Genomic DNA, 22,407 nt, shown 5'->3' on the forward strand with positions numbered 1-22,407 from the left:
CATTGCTCACTGTTGGTAGATTAAAATACCAGTAAAGTAGGACAATAGGACGGTTGGGCCTTGGGTGAGGTACGAGGGGTGCAAGTGCAAGGATGTTGTGGATTGTTATAAAGCAAATACACTTACTGCTACTTTTAATCCTCTTCCTATGGCCTGGACAGATAATTTTCTGTTGCCATTTGCACCTCACCTATTTGCCCTGATAAGCACCACAATGGCTTAAAAACGCACTAAATCTGGAGTAAGGTGGACCCTCTCATGCTTGCAGAATGCCTGGTGATGATTACTAACCATACTGTTGTTCATGATGGTCAAGACCCATGCTCCACTTTACCTAACGCTCTCACTGAAGTAGCCAACTTCTTTGCCTGTGTGGAAACACGGTCTGGCCGATTTAAGCCCTCTGCACCCTGGTTTACCGCTGACTTGCGCCGTTTTAAACAGGCGTGCCGCCGCTTTCCACGCCAATGGCGTACTGAATATGATCAGGATGCACAAACGTTGTATAAAGAATCAGTAACATGCTACCATAAAATGATTGGTGAGGCAAATGCTAGGTTTTTTGCAAACCTTATCACTAAAGCTCCTTGTTCCACATGAGAACTTTTCAAAATTGCAAAAGAACTCTCATCCCTCCCATCAGTGAAAGACAATGTCTCTGGTTCTCAGAAGAATTGTGATGCTATTAATACCTTTTTTATCGAGAAGATTTGTTCAATTCGTCAAGCGATTGGCAATGAGTAGGTCCTGTACTGTCATGGCCACGGGCCCCAGAACACAAAAACCACACCATCTAGTGACTGGGGCAATGGGTCACTTGACTCACTTATGTCCCTTTTGGACTCATACACACAGGGGCCCTGGCTGGACTCAGTCCTGGCGCCATTCCAGGCTCATATAGAGATGTGTGCAGGAACACTTTTATTTCAGTGCAGGAGTGCTTTTATTTTACTTCAGTGCACACTTTATTTCATTGCAGGAGTGCTTTTATTTTACTTCAGTGCTGGAGTGCTTTTATTTTACAAGAACTTTCCAGGTGCTGAAAGCCTTTATTCCAGATAACATCCCTGTGTGCTGACTCATCGGGCGTGGCTCCCTAGGCCTGGTCTTCAGGTGCTGACTCATCGGGTGTGGCAGGGCATTGCAGCAGGCAGGCCAGAGCTACTGGGCGTGGCCGGGAACAAGACAATATAAACCCACCGATCCCTCAAGCAAACGCTTCGCGTTACTTTGCACCTCTGTGCAACGTGACGCTCACTGCCGCCTGGACCAGCTACTTACCTTGTGATCCTGCAACAACAGCATCCTTACCTGGACCCTGGCTCGCATCTCACGGCAACGCTCCATCTTCTTGGCAGATCCCAAATCGAGGCCGTAGCACCTGCTCTCTCTGTCCCACAAAGCCCAAGGCCGGAAACGAGAAAAGAAGACAAGACAAGGTTAGAACTCCCAAAAACACCCAACCTAGGGTCGCGCCGCATTTAAATCCCAACGTGCACCCTAAGGCACCATTAAAGGATACTTACCAGCTGTCTGACCCTCTCAGCCCTGCTCCGACGTACAGCCGGCTCCGCTTCTTCTACCGCAGCTACCGCTGGCACTGGCACACCACCTGCAAGGGGAGAGAACAGAGAAAAGAGACATTACATACAAAAGACAAAGAACTAACTTTACAAATACAATTATAACAGTCGGAAGACACGCGGGCAAGTGGGAACAAGGGAAACACTTACCTACAAGAGAAGTAGACTAGCCACAACTGGCCTGGACTTCCACGACAAGGGATCAGTGAAGGAACTTGGCTTCCTTCAACAAGCACCCCTGCCAGAAGCAGCAGGACGGAGAGCTCATCATCATCATTCAGCAGGTGAGCCTCAAGAGTAGTGCAACTCCAGGGAAGCCACATCCAGGGAGAAGAGGTCTGGAGAAGGGGTTAGGGACCACAGGCTGCATACTCATACGACCCCCCTTATATTCACGTAGGAACCGCACTGCTCATCACCGCAGTTCCCCCCACAGACACAGAGGGAGGAACAGACAAGAGGAGTTTCATCCCTGGGAGGGCTGCGACCGTGCCCCAACCCCTCCGCAGAGACCAGGTGAGCGTAACACAACGCGAAGAATCCTACGAATCTCTGCCTGGGTGTTATGGAAACTTCAGTTGGCCCAGTTACTGGGAGAGTTACAGGCTGAAGTTCATGCCTCAAGACAGGCAACCAATGCCTTAAGGGGGGACCTCATTGTGAATCGAGAATGCACGGACGATTTAGCAAGGCAGATGCTCCAAGCACAGGCTGGCCAAGCCCCATTACCGGGGCTGGCCCACCCTATTCCGCCACCACAGTCAACGCCAACGCCCGTAGAGGTAGGTGGTTCTTCCAGGGGCGGTTCCCTTAGTTCCGCTGAACGCTTCACTGGTGATCCAAATAGGTACGCTGTCTTAATGAATCAATGCCGCCTTCATTTCCTGTGCAGACCTGGGGCCTTCCCCAACGATCAATCTAGGGTGGCATTTGTACTTTCATATTTGGGAGGAAGTGCGGCGGACTGGTCTATACCCTTGGTAATTCAAGATGAGTTTCTTCGGGACTTTGGGGTTTTCAGCGTGAAATGGAGAAACTATTTGCATGGCATGCCCAAGGTCAGGCTCTGGACAACAAATTATTGTCACTCCAGCAGGGTAACCAAGATTTGCTAACCTACATCGCCTCTTTCAACTGTCTTATAGTCTACACTCTTTCAACGTTGATTACGAGGGGAGCTTAAGGACGTTCTAGCCCAAGTAGTAAATCCCCCGGAGGCGTGTGCTGAATATATTGACCTAACAGTTCAACTCGATCATAGATTGCAGAATCGGAAACTGGATAGAGCCAGAGCTGAAGAGCGGTCGGTCTATGTGCGACCCTGTGAGAATCAGGCCAAGCCGCATGAACGATCGTAACCAATGCAGATCGGGGGCTTGTGGAGACCTCTCACCAAGGCGGAAAGAGAAAAAAGATGACAGCAACAGCTCTGCTTGTATTGTGGCAAAGCAGGACACTTTCTCCGAGAATGTCCGGTGAAACCACCCAGGAGAACAGTCGGAGCAACTGACAAGAGTGAATAAGAAAAACTGGACTGAGGAAACTCTAACGCTTGGCAAGCGTAGGGGTCCACTTGTCGAGCAGTGAAAAGGAACCAATACAGACCTCACACCTAGTCATCCTGGTGCTCTTGGTAGACCACAAACACACATCGAAAATGCATGCTTTAGAAGCATATATTGACAGTGGAGCTGTGGGGAATTACACTGACCAAGATTTGGCTATGCGGATAGGTCTTCCTCTCCGACAGAAGCAGAGATCGGAAAATGTTACAGCGGTTGATGGATCTCAGTTATCATCTGGCCCAGTGACGCATTATACCGGAAAAGTTACGCTTCTGTGTCAGGGAGGTCACCAAGAGGACATCAACTTCGATCTCATTGGCGTTCCTCAATTCCAAATGATATTAGGGATGCCCTGGCTGGAAACCCATACTCACAAGATCGACTGGAGTAAAAGAGTTCTGACTTTACCCCCAGACTGTGCTAACACCGGTTTCAACAAAGAATGCTTAGTGAAAGATCACACTAAACCAAGCTTGAAGAAAGGAATCATATTAGGTCACCAGTTCTTTACCCTCTGAATACCTGGATTACCAAGATGTATTTCAAAAGGAGCAAGCGAATACCTTACCCCTGCACAGAACGTACGACTGCCAAATTGATCTTGTACCCGGAGCCCAGATTCCTTGCAATCAGATTTACGCCCTAATGGAGCAAGAAAACCAACCTTTAAAAACATACTTGGACCAGTATTTAGCCAACGGCTTCATTCGCCCGTCAAAATTCCCTGCTTCCTCAGCCTTATTTTTTCGTATCTAAGAAGGAGGGAGACCTGAGAACTTGCATTGACTACAGAGCCCTCAATCAGATCACGGTAAAAAACCGGTACCCGTTGCTACTCATTCCAGAACTTCTGGATCAAGTAAAAAACGTGTACATTTATACCAAATTAGATTTACGAGGGGCCTACCATCTGGTAAGAGTCAACAAGGGGGATGAGTGGAAGACAGCCTTTCGCATAAAATATGGCCTTTACGAATATCAGGTTATGCCCTTTGGGCTATGTAATGTCCCAATATTTTATGAACGACTCCGTGAACTATTGGACGTGTGCACACTCGTCTATATCAACAACATCCTCATTTACTCAACCACCAAGGAGGATCATGTCAGGCATGTCCGGGCTGTTTTAGAAAGAATTCGACAACATCGGATGTACGCCAAGTTGGAGAAATGCTTCTTTCACGTGACAGATGTTGTATTCCTCGGGTTTATACTCACACCGCGAGGGGTACACATGGACACGCACAAAGTAGATACCATCCTCCAATCGCCCTCACCAACTTCCACGAAAGGTGTAGAAAGTGTGCTCGGCTTCGCCAATTTTTATCGTCGGTTTATCCCAGTATTCTCCCAGATTGTTCACCCCATTACATCCCTGTTGCGAAAGAACAAACGATTTCAGTGGACCACAGAAGCAGAAGAAGCCTTCCAGACCCTAAAACGAGCATTCACATCAGCACCCATTTTACGGCATTCTTGACCCGAATTGCCATACGTCGTCGAAACCGATGCTTCCAACGTAGAGACGGGAGCGGTTTTGTCTCAGCGAGATCCCGAAACAGGACAATTACATCCTGTGGCTTTCTGGTCTCGTAAGTTATCTGCTCCCGAATTGAACTATGCGATCACAGATAAAGAACTGTTAGCAATAAAAGCGTCATTCAAGACATGGAGGCATTACCTTCTTGGAGCCAGGCACACAGTCACCATCATTACGGGCCATTGTAACCTACAATATATGAAAACCGCGAAAGCACAATCATCACGTCAACTCCGCTGGGCTCTTTTTTTTGCGGAATATGACTTTGTCATTACCTACAGACCCAGAGTATGCAATGGAAAAGCGGATGCCCTATCACGAATGAACAAAGAGGAAAAGGCGTTGACCACACCAGACCCCGTGGCAAACATTCCTGAAGAACGAATCCTGAACACGATTGCAGCAACTGCCACTTTGGACGACCTAAAGATTGACCTTCAACACTTGATGAACCAATCAGAACAGCAGGAATGGCTGACAAGAGGAGACCAATACACTATTGTGAACAATCTACCGCACTTTCAAGGGAGACTGTACGTTCCGGATAAAGACCTGCAAAACCAAATTATAGCAAACTACCATGACTCTTTAATAGAAGGACATCCAGGAATGGCTAAAACTCAAGCTAAGATAAAGAAACATTACTGGTGGCCCACTTGGTGAAAAGATATTGCCCAGTTCATCGCGAACTGTGGTGTTTTCGCTCAGCACAAGTCTCAAAAACAAAGTCCTGCAGGCCTTCCACGTCCTTTGATGGTGCCCCCGGCGCCTTGCCATACGGTGTCTATGGATTTTATTACTGATCTTCCCCCGTGCAACTGATACAACACCATCCTGGTCATCTTGGATTTGTTCTCTAAAATGGCCCATTTCCTTCCTCTAAAACTGGTCCCGACAGCCTCTACTCTGGCCACCGTCTTTTTGCAACAAATTGTCCGACTACACGGATTCCCATCAATATTGAAATCAGACCGCGGAACTCAGTTTGTCTCAGCTCTCCGGAGAAGATGTTGCAGACTCGCCAAAATCGACCTTCGATTGTCCACAAGTCATCATCCTCAAACCGATGGCCAGACCAAACGGACCAATCAAACTATAGAGCAGTACTTAAGGTGCATGTTACAACAAACCGAAGATACCTGGAAGGACATACTGTTACGCTCACCTGGCTCCCACAGGGGCGTCGGCCGGGCCCGGACAGCTGCGGTCTCCACCCACGTGATGCGTAGTGCAGCGATGACTGACTGGATCTGCCCTCCTAATCTTGTCTCATTAACCCGTAGAAATATTCTCCTGCAAGTGGAGAGATGGATTTAGCCACTTGTGGATTCAAGTGATGGCACCCCCACAGTCCTCCCCAACTAATCACCTCCGAAATGCCCTCACAGCAATCTCACCTTATATTCTTGAAAGATGAGTTCTCCATCCTGCGTGGATGTGCAGGGACGCGTCGATTCCAGTTACTTCACTGGTTTGAAGGCTCGGGAGAGTATTGACTCAGAGGTTACTGGTGAGGACCAGTAAGTATTAAGTTCATAGAGTTCAATATGTCCGATGTTCACTCTTGTTCCCCCCTTCCTTTCTTGTCTTGCAGCTGGCTCGTGAAAAGATGCTCTTGCGGCAGCTGGTGGCGCTCAGGTAAGAGTCTGTATTACCCGGCGCTGTCCAGTAAATGTTGCACGTGGAAAACGTGTTGTTTTGTCTCTCTTTACAGATGTGGCACGTGAAAATATGGAGAGTCACAAAAGGATGCCTCCGGTGGTAAATCAGGTAAGTCTATGGTGGTAAGAATTATATTTGTTGGTTCCCTCGGCTCACATTGTGGTTTTCTTTTGTCTCCTAGGTGACGAAGTTCGGCGAAGAAATGATGGAGGCAGGGTCGACTCGAAGGATGCTGTGAAGACTGGTCAGTATGGCGCGGCGTTGCAGCTGGAGGTGCGGCGTGTGCAGAAATGATGTTCTTTACAGGTCCGGAGACGAGATGGTTCCAGAATCGGGTGTGGAATAGAAATAAGTTCATTTTCTAACCTTGTCCCTTTCTTTCCTCTTTGTTTTAGGAGCTCCGGATTCGAGGCGGACGTGGCAGAAGACTGGATGCAGGCTGCAGGCACGGTGAGCGTTACGCTGCTGGATGCCAAATAACGCAAAGTGTGTGTTGCTGGGCGGCGTGGTTTAAATAGCCTCAAAAGTAGTCCCAGGTAAGAAGTCCCTAGGACCACACCTGAGTAAAAAATAGTCCCTGTAGAAAAATAGTCCCTTTCAGGCTTCATGTTGGATTGAAGTCATTTGCAGCATAGTCTGCCTGAGGTAAGTAATGACTATGAGCCTGGCGCCTTAGGTGCCAGGACTGATTTCTACTATGAGCCTTGCGCCTAAGGCGCCAGGACTCAACCCAGATAGCCCCTAGCCGGGGCTGCTGTGGTTTTACTAAATGTCTAGATGCCTGCTCCCCGGGGCTGATGGGCTTGGTCCGGATGTCTGGGGGTAGGCATCATGACACATACTCTGGTTGGCCGAATATGCATACAACAATTCCATCCACACCAGTACAGGACAAACGCCATTTTACACAGTATATGGTCGACATCCACGAACATCATGTCTTTGATTCGCTTGAAGCACTGGAGATGCCAGCGGTAACAACCTTACATGAAACCATCACTCGAGTCCTTAAGCAGGCAGCACAACATTTGACCAGAGCCAAAGAAAAGCAGAAACAGTTTGCAGACGGACACCGAAAGGAGGCTTCAAATTATCAGGTCGGGGACAAGGTTTGGTTAGCTTCCAAAAACATTTCTCTGAAAGGGCCACAAATCTTCCATCCCAGGTACCTAGGACCCTATTCCATTAAAGCCGTGATCAACCCTGCGGCCATGAAATTAAAATTACCGGCCCACATAATTGGTTGGCACGATCGTGCCCTGTCTGGAACATTTGGTTCACTTAGTAGCATGTAAGCTCAGACGCAGGTGCAAGGAGGTGGACTTGACTTTACCTCCCTACCCAATTAGCCCATCATCTCTCATCATCCATGCCTTCTGCCATAAAGATTGTCTTTGAACTTGGCCTTGTAAAGTATCCTTGTCTGTGGGAATATATGGGAGTACAGGCTTTCACTATCGTTGTTCTAGAACTCCATGCTCAACTCTATTTCCATCCTTGGCTCACGTGACAGGAGACCACGATTTGGTCCATTTTGCAGCATTTAAATGTGTTAAAAGAATAAAACTTGGCATGCTTGGTGCTCTTTCTTTGCACCTTAACAAAGGATGATTCAGCTTCACACGTTAACTGCCTTTCAAGAATAGATAACCGACCTTGGTTTGCTTCAGTTTTGATACCAGGCCAGACAGCCGCGCCATTCGTTTCCATGATCTCATCTTATTTCTGCTGCAACACACTTCTCGCCTTTTCTCTCCATGGGTCCTGGCTTACTAAATATTACTAAATAATACTATTTATGACACCGATGTCCAGTTTCTATACAGTGTTGACTTTGCCTGCAGTCTATTCACTACATATAGCTAGCTTTTGAAGTTCACCTAGTCTTACAGCATCTGTACCGTTATTGAACGGCTTGCATTTTTCTGCAGTGCTTTGCACACATATAATCTTCGTTTTGCATATGTAAGTTTACTCAAATCTTAACTTCGTCATTAGTTTCTGTAAGTTCCATGCATTCGCTTCAGACAGTATCCTCAGGGCATCACGCTCGTATCTTGTGACGTCCCTGGCTTCTCTTTCACTCTTTTTCATATTCCTTCAGGGAGTTCCTCCCTCATATTGTCGTCTCTTCAGAGATACATTTGATAGTGTTTTCTCAGTGGGTACCATCTTTCGAATACTCGCTGTATTATTGTCACAACAGCTGGTGTTAAGCATGGCACAATCTCAGGCTTCCAACATATAGGAGGTAGGTGGCGGGATTTCCTGCAGAGGCATGTAACTGTTCCTCTACATCTCCAATTCAGCAAAGCTTTCAAATCCCATTTTTTCTAGTACGCTTATGCTATGGTAGTACTCCTCGGTTGTCTGTCCCTTTAGCCCCTAGATGCTCTCGAACCTTAGTCAGCGCGTTATATATGTCATACAATACAATACAATATAAAGTACTGCAGTTGGTATTGTACAGAAGAATGTATATTGATATTAATGGTAATAAAATGAATGTAACGCTCTCACAATTAACTGCTGTATTTCAGAAGAAAATATTTTCAGATCTGATCTAGCTCCAGGTAGAAGCGAGTTCTCAAGTTGATGCTTGCTTAAAGTGTGCTACAAAGAATTGGGCGAGGGAGTAGGGAGAGAGACAGAGAGAGAGAGAGAGAGAGAGAGAGAGACAGAGAGAGAGAGAAGACAGCTTTAAAGTTATTGTCTCAAATGTTTGCTTTAGTGCACACCTCAATCAATTTGCTTTTTATGGCAATATACTTACAGAAAAATTACCAGTGGCCCCATCTTGAACCCATTAACTACCAGAGATCACTAGAAGCACCTACTTTACATTAAAGCTCACAGAAAATAGTTGTCGCCTAATATTGTAAGCCCACTACATCCCTCTTACTGGGTGCTGATACTCAATGCCTCATGCATTTGCAGGTCACTTTCAACATACATGAAGAAGGTATGAGGATGGCATATGGTGGTAGGCACTTAGAGCAGTGTCTGGTGAGACACGGTCAGGCACATGACCCTGACAGGGTGGAACAGGGACCCCTCCTGACATGGGGTAGGTGGCCTACCAGGTGTATAACAGAGCCGTTCCTTCCCCTGAGGCAGAGTGAGGGAGTTGTGGTGTCTAGTCTCTCGCCTTCCTGGGCGTGCATTGTACATCATTGCTGCAACCTCTGTACCTTCCACAAAGCCAGTCAGTCTCTCTTCTGGCCAGAATTCTCATTTACCTTTTTAAGAGCCACAACTCCCTGAATGCACATGGGTGCAACCAAGAACACGTGGACTGGAACCAGAGGAATGTAATTGAGAATAGACATGGAATGGACTGGCAGTTTTCCTAACCCTCAGAGATGAGACATCTAATGACCAAACCATCAACCCTAGACAGACCCCATGGGAATGGTGGAGAAACAGAAAATTAACTGAGAGGGAGAAGGGACTGCATGGGAGCAGGGGCCACACAGAAATCCTCCCCAAACCCAGGGGAAAACAAAACCCACCAGCAGAGGACAGAACACCAGGAAAACGAGCAGCCTGATCAGATGGCTGCCAACCCACAAATGAAGACTGGAAAAGAAGTATCCCTTAGAAAGTTCCAGAGAGAGATTGATAGAAAAGGCCACAGACTTTAGGTTTCCTAGTCAAGATTACACTAGATCACGGCAGTAGGGGTTACCAGGCGTTATAATGCTTAGAGGACATTCACAGGGTTAGGTTTGGTTAGGGGCGTGGCTTTAGTCTGTGGATTTCAAAGGCCCTCTGTGACACTGGTTATCGATAAAGAGGAAAGGGTATGTAACTGAACTTTGACATCAAAAGCATTAAGAAGCTGATTTTGGAAGGATGCCATGGGTGAGCGAGAAACATTACGTTCTTTACATGCAAATGTCTGTAGATTGATGTGAATTCAGGTTTCACTGAAAAAGCATGATATTTAGTAGGTTTTCCTTAAAAAGCTAAATACTGCAAACTATAATGTTTTAATTTGTATCACAAGCCATAATCACATTGCTTGTTTCTCTTGCAGTTCCGGCTGTATATGATGCAACACTCAATTTTAGAAATAATGATAATCCAACATTACTGGGAATCTTAAATGGAAAGAAATACCACGCAGACATGTATGTGAGGTATGTAAATTGCCACTTATCGAAATTACAATGTATTCTACCCCCAAACTTTGTATTATTATTTTGTGAATTTGGATAAGCTATTCTACTGTATCTTACTACCAATGGATGTGGATGGTATGTGTTAAAATCATTATGAACAGTAAAATAATGATAGGGAAGTATGGTAAATGAATCATGTGATCTGTGTGTTGTTATAAGAGACTCTGGTGCCTCACCTACTCAAGCACCAAACATGCATAGAATCAGATGTGCTAGATAGCAGACACAATTTGTACACCTGCAGAGTCAAATTTTTTATTCAAAACCTAGGACATAATTTTATGTATTTACAGCAGTGCCTTTTTGGATAGCTAGTTGCCAACACTTTTTCACATCTGAATTATTGGTTTAATCTTTATTGGAGATAAATGAATAGAACACTTTTGGCCCTGTTTCATCTTTCTTGCACTTAAAGTGAATTACAGAAGAAAAACAACATGTGTGTGAGTAAAAAGGTTCCATCAAGCTTAGATTGTTAAAAGATCTGTAGAGCAGAGTAGGGAAAAAAGACAAAGATTCAGTCCGGCATGGATGGTGTGACAAAATGACTACTGGACTACAGAGACGAGCAGTGTCTAAACTGCTTACTCTGCACCACACTACTACTGAACCAGCGGTGATCCCAATCATAAAGGTGAAACAGCCATAGCCCGAATGGTTTACCTCCCTTCACCTAATGTGGTAGCACATATCGAGGGCAGGCTATATCTTCAAGAGGGGTGTTAGGAGACTTCTGTAGCAGCCCAAAAAATGTAAGTACTGTAGTCCAAAATAAAATGATTTGTAATCAAGGTTCAATACAGAGATGTTTAATAAAACATTAAAAATGCAAATAACTAAATAAAAACACAAGCAATAAATAATTCAATCCTGTAAAGAAACAGAAAATGCAAGCGGTTGTAGAATGACTCTCAGGGTGATGATATGGGGTGTGCAAGCGCTCATTTTGCACAATGCCAATGTTTAAGAAGGTGTCTTGTAAGAAAAGGGCAGAGACGGGGGATTACAAATGGCTATGGTCCTAAGGGTGGGCATGGGAGACATGTACACTTTGCAGTACCTTTGATGTCATGCCTGTGGGGGCTCAACATAGTTGGGTTGGTGAGGTGGTTAACTGGGTCCAACATTTGGCACGCTCCAAGCTACAACAGCATGTGTCACGAAGAAGCTTTGCACAGGCAGGTAATATCTGGTCCGTGTAGCTCACAAGGTTTCAATGTGGGGATCAGGGTCCAGGGTCTTGACTTCTTTGTTACTGGAAGGCCCAATCTAGGGTCTCCAGGGACACAGCAATTCCTTCTGTTCTGCACTCCCACTCCAGTGAGCTTAACTGGCAATTACAGGGGATCCTTCACCACCAATGAAAAGGAGCCTGGTTGGAGTGCAGGCAGCCCAGAGGCCTTGGTCCATCAGCTGTCACCCCACCTGTTCTCTGGTGATGGTTAGGGGACCAAGCTCTCCTCTGCCTTGGATGCCTTCAGTCTTCAACTTCATTTTAGAGGACCTTGGAATAAACTGCACTCTCAACAGAGGTCCAAATGTGTATCCTCCGTCTTCTTGTGGTGGTTCAAATATTAATCAAAACATGTGGGGGTTCTGCTCTCCTTATAAAGGCAAACTGACACTGGGCATTGGTCTAAAGCAAGCCTGCTTTAAGGGGTCCAATCACTGTTGTTGTAACAAATGCCCTTTGCATTCTGACATCACATCCAATGTACCTTGCCTGTAGGAAATGGAGGCGACAGGAAAGAAGGAAGAGAGCCTTAATAGATGCAAGGTGCAAGATAGATGCAATAGATGCAATATCTCCAGGCCTAGGCTTACTATAACTCTGACTCCTTGCCATGCCTGCTTACATCAAACGGATTGCAGTGGTTAACACCCTGGTGTGAAGCTGGCTTTGGTGTGTCAGTGCTGCTTCTGAAGGACCGTTCCCACACGAGCTCCTGGGCCCTGGGGGAATTCGAAGGAGGCAGCAACCTAGCAATTGCTCCAAAAGAGAGCTGCCAAGAGACTCAGCCTAGACACCAATACAGAGGATTCTTGTCACATCTGAGCCCTGCTCACAGAGTTCACATTGATATGATATCACATTATTGTGGCTTCATGTTGCATTTATCAGTCCCTCTGCCACAACCAGGCACAGCTTTATGTTAAGATAGTACCTTGCCACCTGACTGATAAAGGCAAACCATTATAGTTTAGATCAGAGCAGATGAAGTTAAAATGCTATCTCTGCCTGCAGTGGCTTTCACTCACAGCAGCTGCCAGTAATGCCCAGTTGATATTTGCACCTGCTCTATGCCACAGCAGAGCTGGTTCTGTAATTTTCAGTAGGCTGGTTTCAAGGCACTTGTGTGTGCTATATTTCTGACATGAAACATTTTGAAACAGGGGTCTGAGTAGCACCCTTTCAGAAACCTTTTAGAAAAGTTAGCTGTAGCTCGCTCTTGCATATGGCAATCCGCCACAGATGATGACACACCCTTTTATAAGTACTAGGGACGTAAGATACATCACAACTACAGAACCCAAGGAGATGCTGGTCTGATCTTCACATCAGAATAGGAATCTAAAGTCTCACCAGGATTTCTAACAAAAAGGCATGAGGGCTTCTATTCACATAAAAATGTTATTCAAGTTGTTCAATTTGAGACACATGTGGCTCCACTTTCCTCTTACACAGTCATCCTTTGTACTGTCTGAATCTATAAAGGTACCATTTGAATTGTGATCCATAGTTCCCATGCTTCTTCTAAGTATATTGCAGATTACCTGTTGATGTTGAGTATCCCTCTCCCACCCACCAGAAAGTATATATAGTTGGTCCTCGGATTTCATAGCACTATACATATTGTTTTGTACAAATCTAATCTCTAGGGATTAAGAGAAAGTATCTGATGTTTTCTTTAACATTCCTGTTACATTCACATGTATTTGACACAGTTTGTTTGCCTTTGCTAAATTGACATGCGATTTATTGCATGTTAACATGACAAACTACCAGCATTCTTGCAAGTACTTCAGTATAGATATTTCTGCATTAGCTGTAATTCTTCAAATCTTCCACCCTAGGGAAATGTACTACGTGTCTTCTATTTCTTGGATATCTAACACCGCCTCATTGATTGCTGGCATTTTCTAAGCACAGAATTTGCTGGTCAGAGAGAGGTATGCAAATAACTTGATGGTGTTCTCTTCAGCAACACCTTGCTTTTGCAAGTAAGCCTTCTTGGAAGTGTCCATGGGCCAACCAGTGGGCTGACCAGCTTTCACAGACTCTTTACCCTGATACTGTCGCTGTTTTCGAGGAGGCCCTCGAACCTTGGTATATCGCTATCTCTGTGTTCACAGCACCCTCACACCGAATTTCCTACACTTGGTGATCCCAGATCTGAAGCGAAGCGAGTGCGCCAGAACCGGAGTATACGCCCATAGCGCCTCCATCCATTTTTACGCACAATTGGCCCCCGGGGACCCCTCTCCTTTCCACTGCTAGTGCGAACTATTCCCAACTCTTGGAATCAACTCTGCCCTCAAGTGGAGACCCTCCTCGAATAGTGGGAACCTATTCTTCATTGCCTAACCCACCTTCCTGAGCTGCCACAGACCCTTGAAGAGTCCCCATTTTGCCCATTTTAACTAGCGTGTGCGCTAGCATTGCATGTACATTTGAGATTAGGCTCCACTCTTCTTAGGGATTGGACTGTCTCTTAGTTAGGAGTGTGTTGGATGTAGAAGGGGCTAAAGACTATTTGCAATGCCTGTTTCCTCCCCCTTTTAGGTTGTGGGCCCATTTAGTGCATTAACCCTTTAGACCCCATTGGTCCTGTATATATGTATTTAGATAGGATTGTGTTGGCTTAATAAGTATTACTGTGATTTGATTTGTGTGTTGAAATTCAAACGCCTTGAAATAAATGTATTCGAATTTTTAATATATCTACACCTGACTGTGAGTGATTTGTAAGTGTCCTTTACTCTGTGTGTTCATTGCTTCCTTGATTGGACTGGCTGGTCCAGAAGGTTACCCTGTTCCAAGAAACTAGGCTGGCCTTCTCAACCTCTGCCCACCGGGTCAGAGTTTAGAAATCCATCTTAACTGCCCTGCAGGGGCGCCTAGCCCAGGTTGAGAGGGGTACTTGGGCCCCCCTGTAAGTGTTCCATGAACCTGTCACAGATGAAAAAATGTCAGATGCATTTAACATTTGATGGACTCAATATTAAACATGAACAAGGATAATTCCTGGTTTCATTTCCAGATCACGTAACTGTTTAAGTAAGAGAACTAGGGTTGTTTGAAGGGATTAGAAAAAAATGGTTTGAGGATACTATATAGAAATGCTCTGCAACATATGTATTTTAGTATGTTAAACTGGTACTATTATAATCTTATAATCCAGTATATTGCAATGAAATAAATTCATAATTATGCATTTATCATATTTTTTAAAATATGTTAATTACCATTTTCTTCACAATAATGATACAGTTCAATTAGTAACAACCAAGTATGCAACTCAGAAATAGGCAATATATCAATATATAGAAATATCTCCCACCACCCCAGCAACCAACCCACCCCAGCCCCTACAAATTCCATAACTAGGTCATGTATATTTTTATTTATTTATTTAATTGTTTTTTTTGTTTTTTTTATAACACACATAATACCAAGGTCGGTTTCTAAGCACAGATCCGGGATTGGAACCTCTGTTGCTCTGCGTGGTCTTGTTTCCAAAACCAGCACATTACAGTTCAAGTAGTACTGTTACCCTCAGACATATCATCACGTAAAACGTATGCAATGGATGCATTTTGTCCTCATTGGGGGTTGTCATCAGAGGGTAATTGGAATTGTAATTGCCATTTATATAGCACCTTTTTACCATTACTAATGTCCCAATGGGCTTGTGGAGGGAATGCCCTGGAGACCTCAGTCCAGAGTATGGGAAATTCTCATAGAGGTTTACAATCTGTGTGTGCATATGGCCAAGAGATAAGGCATGTGGGTGGGTGCTGAGGGAGGTCATGATTGGGTGCGAGCGCAAGAGACTCGTTATGTGCCCAGCTGAACCGGGAGGATGTCGTAGGTTGTCGCTGTATTCCAATGGCAGAGGTGTTGAGGCAAGACTGGAGTGAGTAGGCTTAACAATATGAAGTGTTCAGCAATACCGAATTTTGTTGAAGGTCATAGCTGCAGTCCAATATGCATGGATGGATAGCAGTGCCTGCAGCATATGTCCACCGAAGTGGTGCGTTTATATGTACCTGGAGCTCCGATGGAGCTTATCTTTGATGTCGCTGCGTCTTTAGATCATATGGGGGTTCAAGGATATGTGATTCTGAAAGCGTCAAACAGGCTACCTTGAAAGTCTTACTAAAGCTATCTTCCCAGTTCTCATAAGCGTTACTAGAAGCAATCTACTAACTGCAGGATCAGATTACCAATGCTGATTTTAGATCTATAGGTGTAATGACGGTTACCATTGTTGAGCTTGAGAGTAAAGGCTGGCTTACATTACATGCTGTCATACCAGTCTCTTCTAAGTGCCAAGCAAGTGCGAGTCTTAGATATTAAAGTGCAGTGCATGTTGTAACTCGGACCATTTGCTCCAGGTCCTACATACGTGTCGGCCAGCATGTGCAGTCTTTTAAGTGAGATGGCCTTCCCTGCACCCTAAAAACTATCCAAGTGTGACAACATTTTCCACCGCAAGATCCATCCAAGTGCAATACAATGCCCATCCCCAATGATCCAGCCAGGTGCAACACATTTTCTGTCTCTCACAGAGACCTTCTAAATGTAGTACATTTCCTTCACCGAGAAGTCCATCCAAGTGTAACACCTATCCTATCCCTCACAAGCCATCCAACTGTACCACATTTCCTCCCCAACAGTCCATCTAAGTCTAACACATTTCCTATCTCTCACCAACCATCTAAGTGCACCACATTTCCTAACCCCAGCAATCCATCAGGGTGTGATGCATATCCTACCACCAGCAATCCATCTAAGTGTAACACCTTTCCTATCCCTCACAAATCATCTAGGTATAACACATTTACCAGCCTCAACAGCCCATCAAAGTTAACACATTGCTAATCCAATACAATACGTTTCCTACCCCAGCGATCCAACGGATGCATTTCATACCTATAGCATAAGTATTTTTGATGCAGGGATCAGTGAGACATACAATATAATTTCACTGTACGCCAACGACGTCCTTCTATGCCTAAGGAACCCGCGAGCGAATGCCCCGGTAGTGCTAGAAATACTAGACAATTTTACAAGATACTCCGGAATACAATTTAGCAGACAGAAATCATGTGCATTTCTACTAACCGGGCTTAGGGGGCAAAAGTGGAACATCTACCCACGACTGGGATCTAATGGCAAACAGAAGTATTCCGATACCTGGGAGTCAACATCAAGCATACACCAGAGCGTACACACGAATGCAACACAGAGGCAGTGATGGGAGGGCTATGCAACTCCATGAAATTCTGGTCTAAACTACCACTCTCCACGATGGGCAGAGCGTCAATCACCAAAATGATAATACTCCCGAGATTCCTATAACACTTCACCAACATAAGCTACTACATACGAACGCCCTTCTTCCGGAAACTGTAGACTCTGATCAGAGAATTCCTGTGTGGCACGTCCCGACACAAACTAACTCTGAACATACTGTCACTTCCATACAAAGAAGGAGGGATACAACTCCCCGACCTCCAGAAATACTATCTGGCGGCCCAACTAAGCCATGTCACAAAGTGGCTATCGGACGAGCCAACAACAAAAACAGATCCACTACAACAACTGACGGCCCCAATACATCCCAAAGAGACACTATGGAATCCTCAGGTTGGGCCCCCAAACCCACCCATGATAGTGAAGCTAGGAAGGCAAGCCTGGAACAAGACCAGCTCGCTGCTTGGACTACATCACCCATACGCGCCCGAAATCCCTATGCTGGCGGATGTCTGCAGAACCCCCACCGACCTACCGTTGACAAGAAACTGGGAAAGGGCGGGGTTCTAAACATGGGGAGACATGTTCGAAGAAGGAGTTTTCAGAGACTTTGACTTATTGCAAACACGGGACGGCCTGGCAATCTGCCAGTTCCTATGGTACCAACGGGTAAAACACACGGCAAAGAAGAAGTGGAGCACATGGCTTGAGGAGCCAGAACCAAACCCCCTGATACAGGAGATATATAGCCTGAGAGATGGATGGAAACCAGTGTCCAGACTGTACACCCAACTAATAGACATATCTAACCCCGTAGCACGCTTCTGAAAGAAAAATGGGAGAAAGACCTGGGAACTACCATTGACCGAAAACGAATGGAGCAGGGCCCTACAATATCCAAAGGAGGTGTCCAGAAACGCCAGGTTCAGACTCATCCAGCTGAATGTACTTTACAGAACCTACATGGCCCCACAAAGGGTAGCCAGATTTAACAAACAGACCCAGCCGCAATGCCCATGGTGCTGCAGCGAACAAGCCGACATGATCCATATGTTCTGGACCTGCCCGAAAACATCAAAATTCTGGGCCAAAATTGAACAAACCTGTAGAAAAGCGGGAGTGAACAGATACGAATGGATGCCAAAAGAATGCCTACTAGGTACACACCCCAGACTGAGCAAAATTAAACATATTGTAAGGCTAATGGACATGGCGTGCATCCTCGCGAAGAGAGCGATCGCAATGGCGTGGAAATCACCCAGAGGCCCAAGGCATGAAATCTGTATTAAAAAGATGGAGAGATGGTCTGCCACAGAAACCAAAGCCTGGGAAGCTGGGACACACAAGGAGGGGGGCGACACAAACGCAATACTAGAGTCGTGGAAAGCCCTAATGAGAGACATGATCCTCATGACAAACTTTCAGCCCCCCTGAGCCAGATAGCAGCCATTCACTACATACCAGGAACATTGCCATCAGAACTAAGACCATATCCCCCAAACAGGAACCCCCCAAGACATTGAACCCACATCTCATTATATACCATCAGGTAAAAGGTGAGAGAGAAACAACATTAATAAGGCTGGAGGACAGTTGCAGTTAATTGTTATTTAATGTTTAAGTTCTAATCACAAGGCAGAAATAAGGCGACACCAGATGTTATGAAAGTAATAACCTGTGTTTAAATGCTCTAAGTTTAACTATAAATGCCAATAAAAACTAAAAACATTTTTTAATAATTAATAATAGCAGTTAAGTATTAGCAGCATTGTCCACAGCCTTGCATGTCCGTAGTCGGTAGAAAATTAAGTAGTGTGGATAGTGGCTTGTAGTTCACCTATTTGATATGCAGGTTAGATATTCCTGTATATATGTGTTACCAACATTTGGCATATAGGGAAAGTTATACTCACTAATTAGGGAGTGGTAACTGACTCTTAGCTTAAATAAATGAGATAATGTATCAACATGCTCTACCTTGACAAACATGATATCACATAGTGAGCATACGCTGCTCAGAGGGCTTCGCCTGACAAGCTGATCAGGCCCACCAGGCAGTTGAGGATCACATCCTTTTGTATACATTATTGTCAATGTTAATATCTTGCAGAAAGGATCTGTACAGAAGCACACCTTAGTGTTTGGAAAAAGTGATTGGTGTATTCTATGTAGTGAGGTGCATGGGAGTGTTGGACGACCCTGACAGCTAGGTCGTAGTTAGACAAAACAAAGGGAAACGGTGTCCATGGTCTGTGGAACACTCGCATCCCATGCACACTCGGGGGTATTGTAAACAGAAAGAGGATTCAACTTGGGAACCCTCCCGTCCCCTGCACACTTTCAAATGTTTGGATTAATCCAATACAGTTGTTTAAACTGCGTTATATGCATTGTACATACATTTGTTTCTAACACATATGGTCAGACACAGGAGTGTGAGATAAAAAAATATATATCTTTATAGTCAGGCTGTATTATTTTCAGCAAGAATTATAGTTCAGACAAAGATTATTTACAGTGCATAGAAACAGTATCGATAGATAAAGCTCAAATTGAAGAAAAATGGAGTCCAAATTGATTAGCGACGCGTTTCGAGGAAGTTCTCCTCTTCTTCATAAGGCCACACTTGGACTCTTAATGTAAAAGGAAAGCATAAATTCAGTAAAGAAAATTTTGTAAGCACAATGCATAGACTGTTCATGTCATATTAAATGTATACAGTTAAAAAATAAATGGCATTAATTGTATTTAGAACATTCATCTGTCCCTAAAAAATAGGGAATTGAAACAATGTAACATGTTCTAATATGCATTGTAATTCATGCAACATTATAAGATTAACTAGGTTGCCCCTGCTCGAGAGAGGGGCTGAAGGTCTACTGAAGCATCTTTTCCTGCAAAATTAACTGTATAACGTCCATCATACTGTAATTTAGTGGAGTACTACCTCTAATGGGATCTATCACGTGGATGGTGAAACATAAGCTAAAGAAAATTTAAATATGTAGGTAAAACAACACACAGATAGTTCTTAGGCTATATCAATCTAATATGGAAGAAATACAAAAATCGTTACCTCTGTGAGTAGAAAGTGCCGGAAACAGAGAACCGGACGGAGCGGTGAAAATAGATAGACAGTCTTCGTACATCAGTTAGTTCCTTAAAACATGGCTAATTCCCAAAAAGATACCAGAAATCTAAAGAAAACAAAGCCTGATCAATGCCAAGCTCAATGTTCAAACGTAACAGTTATAGGTGTGAGATAAAAAAATTGAGTAACATACCTAACCAAAATATGGAGGGCGGAAAATAATCAATACAGCGGCCCACATAAGGATGTAGAACTTAAGTATCCCGCCGTCGCTACAGAGGTGCCTCAGTATGTGGGAATTCTGTCATACGAATAGCAAAACTGAACAGGAATGAAGTCCTGATTAGTATAATATACCTAGCAATCTGATATGAAGTAATGGAAACATAATATGGTGTTAAATCAAGGCAAAAAATGTAAAGAATTACCGTGGTAAGAATGTGCAAATGGCATAATTCTCAAAGCTGATGTGCAACTGATGTCAAGATTGTGTGGCCGGTCAACAGCTGAAGAATCCGGCAGTAATAGGTCAGTTAGAGTATCAACTAAAGAAAGTGTAAGGAAAACAGAAAAAAAAGAATCATGAGACTAAGGAACTATTTCCCTGGTCCCTAGATGGATAAATGCACATGCATTCACGCTTACCTGGAGCATAGGGGAGCAATCCTGAACAGAGTCTGTTCAGCCGAGTGGCTTGTTGTTCACAAACCATGGAGACTACATGTGACCATGGAGATAAATAGAGGACTGAAGTAATAGGTAAAGAAAAAAGACTAAGAAGTAAATGGGCCTCAAGGTCGGCCATCTTGGAACGAGGTTATATTGTAATGAAGGTGTAGATCTCTAGGCATTCAATGACAAGAAGTAACTTAAATCGGGAAGCGTAAAGGTGCGTAACTAAATAAATTAAAAGGAAAAAATTCATACAGTACAGAAACCTATTGTGCGATGTACTGTATGCGATGTAGGGGGTATTGTCCACAGACAATCAAAATGTAATGTGTTACCTATATATAAAAGTCGAATGTAGTAAAGAAGCTAGATTGGAGCACAATCAGGTTTCACCCATCTATTATAGGTTATCCAACTGTGTCATTCTTAAGAGAAATACATTTGTAGACTTCAACTCACCATATTGATTGCAATATGTATTTATATCAGTAAGCAATAAATAATGGACAATATTCATCTCATATTGTTCATCACGGTAATTGGTAATTTAAAGTTCTCCATCATGGGGTCTGGCATGGATTCACATGCTCATGAATATTTCCTGACGTCAGGCTGGGAATCCTCTGTAAAGAAGAAATTCAGTTTCAGTTTCACTTCTGAACTGTCTTTCTCCTAACAACCAATCACTGGTCTCAGGGTCATACTGCCCCAGCCAATGACTGCCCTCTACCTACGCCCCTCCTCTGGCAGCCATCTTCAGATTTTTACCGCAGTTCGGGTGGTGGGAGTCCTTGTGATTAGCTCTTAGGCTTTTTACTACGTTTTGTGCTTTTTCTTAGAGTTTACTCTATTTTTCCGGTCAATTGAGCCTCAAGCTCCATCGATCCATCATCTGATTAACAGGGACACGTTTTTGGACTTTCAACACCCCCCAAGGGCGAGATTTCATCGAGTTCGTTCTTGGAGGATTCCAGAAGATACTTTGAGGCCTACACTGCGTGGTCATGGCGGAGGAGAAAAAAGACTCAACGCCTCTGTTCAAGGTTTGCCCAGGATGCGTCATACAGAACATCTACTCAGACGATGGGAACTCTATGTGCCTCTATTGCCTGCATTCAGACCAAACGCACATGGAGGATGACTGTGCGTTTTGCAAGGAGATGGTCCCCCGCACCATGAAGGATCAGCGCAGGCGTCTCACCGAGTGGCTCCAAGCCAAGGCACCGGCTACGGGTGAATCCCGGCAGCATGCCTCCCCCAGCCACAAGAAGAAACCTGAGTGGTCTTCTAAGACCTTTGAGGGCGCTCCGGCGACGGGGGCCCAACATAAGGCTAAGCACTGCGAGTCCGCGGTCACCAGGAGCGCCGTTGCGACAGGCAGTCTCCAGCACCTTCGACCACAAGCCAACTCTCCGGTTCCACGAAGAAGAGGAAGTCGGACCACCCGGGTAAGCTTCGGGAGAAGCCCCGGACGGGCCAGGCGGAGAAGGCTATGGGGGTGCGGGGCGCTGACCCAACCCCCAAGGTGAAGGCCTCAAGCTCGACCAAGGTCGTGCAGGCCCAGATTCACCCAGCGAAGCCTTACATTGAAGGAGTGGTGGCGTCCCTAGCAAAGGCCCTGGAGGTGGG

The 22,407-nt window shown here is 44.8% G+C and overlaps 1 protein-coding gene across 4 annotated transcripts in view; it reads left to right on the plus strand.

Annotated features, from left to right (window-relative positions):
* The window catches only part of AGPAT4 (1-acylglycerol-3-phosphate O-acyltransferase 4), a 1,136,585-nt gene that overhangs the window by 935,736 nt on the left and 178,442 nt on the right, over window positions 1-22,407 (plus strand). For 3 of the 4 annotated variants that reach the window (XM_069607695.1, XM_069607692.1, XM_069607694.1), the window contains one exon: window positions 10,390-10,492. In XM_069607695.1, coding sequence (XP_069463796.1) covers window positions 10,390-10,492 — 103 coding nt within the window. The remainder of the gene's footprint in view (window positions 1-10,389; window positions 10,493-22,407) is intronic. The other variant, XM_069607693.1, reaches the window with a different exon arrangement.

This window comes from Ambystoma mexicanum, chromosome 4q (assembly GCF_040938575.1).
Source record: "Ambystoma mexicanum isolate Mex_15411 chromosome 4q, UKY_AmexF1_1, whole genome shotgun sequence".
In the NCBI taxonomy this organism is placed as follows: domain Eukaryota; kingdom Metazoa; phylum Chordata; class Amphibia; order Caudata; family Ambystomatidae; genus Ambystoma; species Ambystoma mexicanum.